Source organism: Gouania willdenowi, chromosome 15 (assembly GCF_900634775.1).
Source record: "Gouania willdenowi chromosome 15, fGouWil2.1, whole genome shotgun sequence".
Lineage (NCBI taxonomy): Eukaryota > Metazoa > Chordata > Actinopteri > Blenniiformes > Gobiesocidae > Gouania > Gouania willdenowi.
This window is the reverse complement of record NC_041058.1, coordinates 23,254-32,500: the sequence shown is the minus strand read 5'-3', so window position 1 is coordinate 32,500 and position 9,247 is coordinate 23,254. Positions and strand designations below refer to the sequence as shown.

General features: G+C 38.5%; 1 protein-coding gene across 1 annotated transcript; it reads right to left on the bottom strand.

The window, feature by feature from the left end:
* Positions 1 to 2,499: 2,499 nt before the first annotated feature.
* sncga (synuclein, gamma a) lies at positions 2,500 to 8,525 on the bottom strand. Its single transcript, XM_028469133.1, has 5 exons — positions 8,247 to 8,525; positions 7,796 to 7,837; positions 6,258 to 6,385; positions 4,251 to 4,298; positions 2,500 to 2,688 (listed from the first exon to the last, which is right to left on the bottom strand). Exons 1-4 carry the CDS (start codon positions 8,365 to 8,367, stop codon positions 4,251 to 4,253), a joined length of 339 nt encoding a protein of 112 aa, XP_028324934.1. The 5' UTR covers positions 8,368 to 8,525; the 3' UTR covers positions 2,500 to 2,688.
* Between the last annotated feature and the right edge of the window lie 722 nt (positions 8,526 to 9,247).

Genomic DNA, 9,247 nt, shown 5'->3' with positions numbered 1-9,247 from the left:
TCCATCATTCATCATTCATCATCCATCATAAGTCTATACTTTAGTCACTATTTTAGTCACTTTAGTCTCTATTTTAGTCTCTATTTTAGTCACTTTAGTCTCTATTTTAGTCACTTTAGTTTATATTTTAGTCACTTTAGTCTCTATTTTAGTCACTATTTTAGTCACTATTTTAGTCACTATTTTAGTCTCTATTTTAGTCACTATTTTAGTCACTATTTTAGTCACTATTTTAGTCTCTATTTTAGTCACTTTAGTTTATATTTTAGTCACTATTTTTGTCACTTTAATCTCTACTTTAGTCACTATTTTAGTCACTTTAGTCTATATTTTAGTCACTATTTTAGTCACTTTAGTCTCTATTTTTGTCACTTTAATCTCTACTTTAGTCACTATTTTAGTCACTTTAGTCTCTATTTTTGTCACTTTAATCTCTACTTTAGTCACTATTTTAGTCACTTTAGTCTCTATTTTTGTCACTTTAATCTCTACTTTAGTCACTTTAGTCTCTATTTTAGTCACTTTAGTCTATATTTTAGTCACTATTTTAGTCACTTTAGTCTCTATTTTTGTCACTTTAATCTCTACTTTAGTCACTATTTTAGTCACTTTAGTCTCTATTTTTGTCACTTTAATCTCTACTTTAGTCACTATTTTAGTCACTTTAGTCTCTATTTTTGTCACTTTAATCTCTACATTAGTCACTTTAGTCTCTATTTTAGTCACTTTAGTCTATATTTTAGTCACTATTTTAGTCACTTTAGTCTCTATTTTTGTCACTTTAATCTCTACTTTAGTCTCTATTTTAGTCACTTTAGTCTCTATTTTAGTCACTTTAGTCTATATTTTAGTCACTATTTTAGTCACTTTAGTCTCTATTTTTGTCACTTTAATCTCTACTTTAGTCAATTTAGTCTCTATTTTAGTCACTTTAGTCTCTATTTTAGTCACTATTTTAGTCACTTTAGTCTCTATTTTAGTCACTTTAGTCTCTATTTTAGTCACTATTTTAGTCACTTTAGTCTCTATTTTAGTCACTTTAGTCACTATTTTAGTCACTTTAGTCTCTATTTTAGTCACTATTTTAGTCACTTTAGTCTCTATTTTAGTCACTTTAGTCTCTATTTTAGTCACTATTTTAGTCACTTTAGTCTCTATTTCTGAGACCAGTACTAAACCGTTCTGTGTGTTTTCCAACAGTAAAACTAACAGAACCATTAGACAGACTCAGATTCATGCATAGTCACATGACCTTTATTCACTTACAGATGTTATAAAACACAACTGTGTGTGTGTGTGTGTTAGTAGTTGTGTGTCAGTAGTTGTGTGTTAGTAGTTGTGTGTCAGTAGTTGTGTATCAGTAGTTGTGTCAGTAGTTGTGTGTCAGTAGTTGTGTATCAGTAGTTGTGTCAGTAGTTGTGTGTCAGTAGTTGTGTGTCAGTAGTTGTGTGTTAGTAGTTGTGTGTCAGTAGTTGTGTGTTAGTAGTTGTGTGTCAGTAGTTGTGTGTCAGTAGTTGTGTGTCAGTAGTTGTGTGTTAGTAGTTGTGTGTCAGTAGTTGTGTGTCAGTAGTTGTGTGTTAGTAGTTGTGTGTCAGTAGTTGTGTCAGTAGTTGTGTGTCAGTAGTTGTGTGTTAGTAGTTGTGTGTCAGTAGTTGTGTGTCAGTAGTTGTGTGTCAGTAGTTGTGTGTCAGTAGTTGTGTGTTAGTAGTTGTGTGTCAGTAGTTGTGTGTTTGTAGTTGTGTGTCAGTAGTTGTGTATCAGAAGTTGTGTGTTAGTAGTTGTGTGTCAGTAGTTGTGTGTTAGTAGTTGTGTGTCAGTAGTTGTGTATCAGTAGTTGTGTATCAGTAGTTGTGTGTCAGTAGTTGTGTATCAGTAGTTGTGTATCAGTAGTTGTGTGTCAGTAGTTGTGTGTCAGTAGTTGTGTGTCAGTAGTTGTGTATCAGTAGTTGTGTATCAGTAGTTGTGTGTCAGTAGTTGTGTATCAGTAGTTGTGTATCAGTAGTTGTGTGTCAGTAGTTGTGTGTCAGTAGTTGTGTATCAGAAGTTGTGTGTCAGTAGTTGTGTGTCAGTAGTTGTGTGTCAGTAGTTGTGTATCAGTAGTTGTGTGTCAGTAGTTGTGTGTCAGTAGTTGTGTGTCAGTAGTTGTGTGTCAGTAGTTGTGTATCAGAAGTTGTGTGTCAGTAGTTGTGTGTCAGTAGTTGTGTGTCAGTAGTTGTGTGTCAGTAGTTGTGTATCAGAAGTTGTGTGTCAGTAGTTGTGTGTCAGTAGTTGTGTGTCAGTAGTTGTGTGTCAGTAGTTGTGTGTTAGTAGTTGTGTGTCAGTAGTTGTGTCAGTAGTTGTGTGTCAGTAGTTGTGTGTTAGTAGTTGTGTGTCAGTAGTTGTGTGTCAGTAGTTGTGTCAGTAGTTGTGTGTCAGTAGTTGTGTGTCAGTAGTTGTGTGTCAGTAGTTGTGTGTCAGTAGTTGTGTCAGTAGTTGTGTGTCAGTAGTTGTGTCAGTAGTTGTGTGTCAGTAGTTGTGTGTCAGTAGTTGTGTGTCAGTAGTTGTGTCAGTAGTTGTGTGTCAGTAGTTGTGTCAGTAGTTGTGTGTCAGTAGTTGTGTCAGTAGTTGTGTGTCAGTAGTTGTGTTTACAGGATGCAGAGCTGGAGGCAGAGATGGGATTTTTCTTCTTCTGTGGTTTCTCTTCAGAGTCTAACAGGAAGAAGAGGTCAAAGGTCAGATACATGTCAGTGGTCAATTCTTTTGCGGGTCTGATAGTTTCAGATCCTAACAGGAACCAACAGGAACCAACAGGAACCAACAGGAACCAACAGGATCTTGCAGCATGGTGTCCAACATACGGCCCGCGGGCCAGAACCAAATATGAGAAATAACTCAAATTAACAGTGTCTTTAGTAAACCAGCAGAGGGACCAATGTTCTAATAGAGAACGGTTCCTCAGTGTTTGTGTCTACGTGAGTTTTATGGATCAAATGATCACATGTTGATATTCTACGTGGTCACTTTCTCACTTCAAATGTTTTCAGTGTGAACAAGGTTTTTAACGTTGGAGGTTCCAGATGCATCTTGGGAAACTTGGAAATATACTTCAGTGGAAACGCTGATCATCCTAATCATACTATAGTAAATAGTAGACAGTATATACTATAGTAAATAGTAGACAGTATATACTATAGTAAATAGTAGACAGTATATACTATAGTAAATAGTAGACAGTATATACTATAGTAAATAGTAGACAGTATATACTATAGTAAATAGTAGACAGTATATACTATAGTAAATAGTAGACAGTATATACTATAGTAAATAGTAGACAGTATATACTATAGTAAATAGTAGACAGTATATACTATAGTAAATAGTAGACAGTATATACTATAGTAAATAGTAGACAGTATATACTATAGTAAATAGTAGATAGTATATACTATAGTAAATAGTAGACAGTATATACTATAGTAAATAGTAGACAGTATATACTATAGTAAATAGTAGACAGTATATACTATAGTAAATAGTAGACAGTATATACTATAGTAAATAGTAGACAGTATATACTATAGTAAATAGTAGACAGTATATACTATAGTAAATAGTAGACAGTATATACTATAGTAAATAGTAGACAGTATACTATAGTAATAGTAGACAGTATATACTATAGTAAATAGTAGACAGTATATACTATAGTAAATAGTAGACAGTATATACTATAGTAAATAGTAGACAGTATATACTATAGTAAATAGTAGACAGTATATACTATAGTAAATAGTAGACAGTATATACTCATTGAGTTTATACTAGAGTTAGTAGGACATTTACTACACACACAGAGTGACTTCAGGGCCCCGCCTCAGCCCCATGAGCCAATCAGTAAACACCCCATACAGGAGGAGGCGGGGCCAGTCTGAGGTGAGTCATTCATTGTATCACTCGTCATGTGCTAATACTTCATGTTTACTAATATTTGTTACTATAAAGTATCAATAGGTTGTAGAGGTGTAATGGCTTCCATGGTAACCATTTTAACTGGTGATAAATGTTTGATATCAGGTGCTGATAATAATTATTCACTAAATCTATTATTTAACATTCAGATGAAGTTTTCTGTCAAAGATACAACATGCTTAGTCTCACTAATGGTCACGTGCACTGTCACAGACCTGTTACCTACGAGGTCTTTATTCGTGGTCTCAACAATACCTTTATATCACAATGTAAAGTGTGTGTGTGTGTGTGTGTGTTACCTATTGTGTAGATTGTTGGTTCTGGTCTGCTTCAGTTTGTTGGTCGACCTGCAGAAGAAGGAGCAGCTTAATTTATATAAATGATGGATGGATGGATAAATGGATGGATGGACGGATGGATGCTCCCTAGGTCTGGGCTGTACCGGCCCAGCAGTTGCTACGTGTGTCTCTTCACACACTAAAGGTGCGTTCACACCAAACGCGACTGAAGCGACTCAATTACATTCAAAATCAATGTAAATGAGGCGATCTCAAGCGACCCAACTTGCGCGATTCCGGGGTGTGTGTGAGTGTTGTATTCTGTCCAATCACAGCAATGATCAGAGCATAACACTACAGTCACTACCACTCTATGGACGGGTGTAGTGACACAGACTGTAACCAGACTAAATGATGGTCTGTTACACACACACTTACACTGATTTGCACGTGTGTACACGCCTGGACGCCTAATATAATGAGTATCTGTAAACTCTCATCCCTAATGTCACCTTAATTGCTTTTCTTTTCTCCGTCTTTGTCACTCCTTCCACCTCTAGCACCACTAGGGGCGCTGTTTCCCTCTACTCTTTTCTGTTTCTCAGTGGTGTTGTGAGTTAGTGGCTGCTGATTGCTAACGAGTTCCACCCGCAGCAGGCAATCAGCAGCTCCATAACGGCAGCACCCTGGTCCTCAGTCGAGGCCAGATCGTCACGCTGCAACCGAGAGCTACCCAGACCTCCACCCCATCGGCTCCACCCCATCAGCTCCAGCTTCCACCTTGTCCCGGCTTGCCTCTACCTGTTGCTGCTCGTCTGTCTGCCTTCCTGCCTCTGCCTGCCATCCTCGGCCCCCTCCCCGGACACTTGGTTAAGCTTTGCACCTTTTAGCGGACCCCAGGTCTTGCCTGCTCCCTTAGTTTAGTAAATAAAACAGTTAAATTCAGTTTTGTCTCCGTGTGTTGTCATCTGCACCTGAGCTCTTACCTGCTCCGTAACCATCTTATACTGTTTTATAATGTATTGCACTGTTTTTATTGTAAAGTGGCCTGAAAGGTGATTTTAAATAAAATGTATTATTAAAATCAATGTAAATGATGCAACCTCAAGCAGCGCAACTTCAGTGATTCCAAATACTAGATCATGTGAATGAGTCAGCACGACCGTCACTGTGTGTAGAGCTGAGGCTGTACACTTCCTCTACTTACTGAGGAATAATCCTTCATAAACCTTTTAAAACCTTTATAAACTCTATAAGTTGGTCATTTAAACCACAAGTACAGGTAAGCTGTCTATGGTGTTGTGGCGAAATTATTAGTGATGCTTAATAATATATTTACTCATATATTTTAATCCTTAAGCCTTGGGGTGTAACTTTCCATTGTGTCTTCAACTTTGCTTTTCACTCTGGGTCAGACCACCTTGTCCAAAGCACATGATATGTTCCCCAAAACAACCTCAAGGACAGATGCGTAGGCACTCTGTGTACGCACTCACATGGCTACACTCACATACACATCCATTCACACACACGAACACATAAACGCACACACCTCCGTCTCCATGACAATCAGCAGATACCGGGGAACAGGCTGTTTTGACCCAAAGGAGAAACTGTCTCTCTTTTCACCCGCTGTCCTTCCCTCCTCCTTCTCTCTCTAGGAGGGAGGGGGGACTGAGCAGGGATATACGTGATGTGTCAGAATTGTCTCTCTCTCGATCATCGGCCGGACGGTCACTAATTTTTGTTCCACTTTGTTCCATCTTTGTACCTTTTTTTACTTAGTTTTAGAATAAACGTTTTTTATAAAATCATCAATGCTTCGCCTGGACTCCATCATTCAACCAGAGCAATAAATCATGTCTCCAAATGAGGTCAACCGCAAATTCTGCCGTAACAATGGTAAGTGCTGTAAACGTACGACTGTAGAAGATGTGATCAGCCCTCCCAGTGCAGCACACTCGCACTATTCATACTATTCACACTGCTATTCATACTGACTCTTTGAAAAAGTAAAGTGTCACTAACCACTGTGACCAGTCCACTGGCCAACGCTGCGTTCTCCACGCCATCCACGGCCGCCTGAGCCACTTCATTAGCTCCAGTAACCGCAGAGTCTGCCACGATGTTGGCCTGCTCACTGGTCTTCTGAGTAACTGAAAATATATTATCATTTTTATTATTTCTCTATTAAATCAAGAAAATTCTGTGTGTGTGTGTTTGTGGAGCGAATCTCTCCCCAATGCTGTTTGTTTGACCTGAAACTTTTTTAACAGCTTCCACATAGCCCGAGTGTGTGCATCCATTATTTTGGACTTCCTTGGTTTTGCAAAACGTTTATTTTAATTTTATTTTGCCAGGACGACACATTCATTTTTTAACCAGAAGTGAAACATATTCAGCTTTTGACCTCAGTGTAAGGGGTGCTAGAGCACCAATCTGTTAATTTACAACCTCTAATAATCAGTAGAAGAAGACCACGTGGCCACATGGTGTGCAACCATTATTTCGGACTTACTTGGTTTTGCAAAACGTAAATTTTTTTTTGTGGTATTTCTGCGTTTGTTTTGTTTTTTTTCATTCATGAGTGAGACGCATGCATTTCAACAACCTATGACGGAGTATGTGTGTGCGTGTGTGTGAGAGAGAACCACGGAGGAGATGGAGAATCCTACTGGCAACCAGGAGGACAGGTAGTGAGTCTCACACACACACACACACACACACATCTCAAAACACGTCCTCACCACACATAAGGTATTTATAATAAAAATATACTAAATGAGTAAGATAAAACAAAAAACTCGACAATATGTATACAAAAAATACACAAAATGACAACAGAAATGCACAAAAATATACAAAAAGGCTTCAAAAAACACACATTACTAAAAATAAACCAAACAACAAAAATATGGAAATCACTCAAAATACACAAAACTAAATATTTATACAAAAGTACACAAAATGACCTCAGAATCACTACAATGGCAACAAAAAACAATTATACAAAAAATGCACAAACACTCAACAGAAATGCACAAAAATACACATGACTCCAAAAAACATACATTACAGAAAAATACACCAAATAAAAAAAATATATAAAAATGAGTAAAAACAACAAACACATTCATGTCCCATAGATTTAAACCAGATAAATCACACACTATTTTACTTTGCACCCACAAATAAACCCCTTTATAACACTACAGAGTATGTACACGTCTTTGTACATCCAACCTTCAAACACATACTTATTTGGACATAATTGACAACTCTACTTAAGCTCCTCCCACTATATGAATACATACTTCCGACGTAATTATTGATAATAACTGTGGAGAACAAGGACTTTAATGATAATCCACTGACAGGAAGTGGATCATCAGTCAGAACCTGAAGGTTAGCGTTTGAGACTCTGGTTACTGAATATTAGCTAACGTTAGCCCATGCTAATGCTAATATCTGTATGTTCTGTCAAAGGTTAGCTTTGGTGGCTTTATTGGATGTGGTGCAGTGTAGTGTGTGTGTGTGTGTGTGTGTATTAAAGTTATTTTGTTCACCTGAGTTAAAACCCGTCACCACTCCACCCATTGTCTTGTTTCCTGGAAAAAAATTACACAATAATGTTGTTCATTAAACAAACACACACACACACACACACACACACACCACCCTTCATCCATCCATCCACCCTTCATCCATCCATCATCCATCTATCCGCCCTTCATCCATCCTTCTGCCCTTCATCCATCCTTCTGCCCTTCATCCATCCATCTACCCTTCATCCATCCACCCTTCATCCATCCATCATCCATCTATCCGCCCTTCATCCATCCATCATCCATCCTTCTGCCCTTCATCCATCCATCTGCCCTTCATCCATCCATCATCCATCTATCCGCCCTTCATCCATCCATCATCCATCCTTCTGCCCTTCATCCATCCATCTACCCTTCATCCATCCATCATCCATCTAGCCGCCCTTCATCCATCATCCATCCATTCACCCACCTACAGAGATGACTCCATCCTTAGTCTTGGCCGCCGCCCCCTCCACCCCAGCCTTAGTTTTCTCAGCAGCGTTCATCACTCCTCCTTTAGCTGCAGAGAAACCTTTCTTAAAAGAATCCATTTTTAATCCTAAACTTTGTTTCTGGTCTCACTGAAGTCTCTCTGTGTGTGTGTGTGTGTGTGTGTGTGTGTCTCAGTCTGTAGGTGTGGTAGTCAGCTCTCTGCCAGCTTTCACTTCACTCTGCTAATGGACTGTGTGTGTGTGTGTGTGTGTGTGTGTGTGTGTGTGTGTGTGTGTGTATTGATCACTGCAGTACCAGCAGCTCAGAATGCAGATGTCATCATTATCACTTATCTGAGAAAGCTATAAATAGGAACTGGACAATCGTGTGTGTGTTTGTGTGTGTGTGTATTCTTGATGAGTCACTGCTCACATGACTCCACTCTGTCTACAGTTTAAATCAATGCTCAGAGGTTTGTTAGTATTAAACCTGTAATATTTCAATCTTTAATATTTTCAATAATTCTAATTTACAAGTAATAATAATAATAGTAATTAATAATAAAACTACTCCCTCAGATATGAAGGGAGGAGGGAGGAGAGATTCAAGGTAGAAAATGGAAGGATGGGGAAGAGTTGGTTGTTGTGAGATGTGAAGTTGTCGGTGTGAAGCTCTCTCTAACACTCCCTCTATGTCTGCTTCTTCCCTTGTGTGTTTGCTCCTGTACTCCTTCTGGCTTTTGTCTTGCAGGTCCGTGGGATCCTCAGTGTGGAGTTACAGAGTCTCAACAACTCTGTCTCCACCCTTTCCTCTGCACACACCCAACACAGCATAACGTGGATGGCTGTTCATCATAGGAATGGGATCCACACAAGGTTCCTGCTGCTTAACAGAAGGTTTTCCTTGCCGCCATGATGAATTCATGTTGGGTGTGGGATACATATGTATGTGTATATACGTATATATGCATATGTGTGTATCCATAAAATGAAGAGTCCG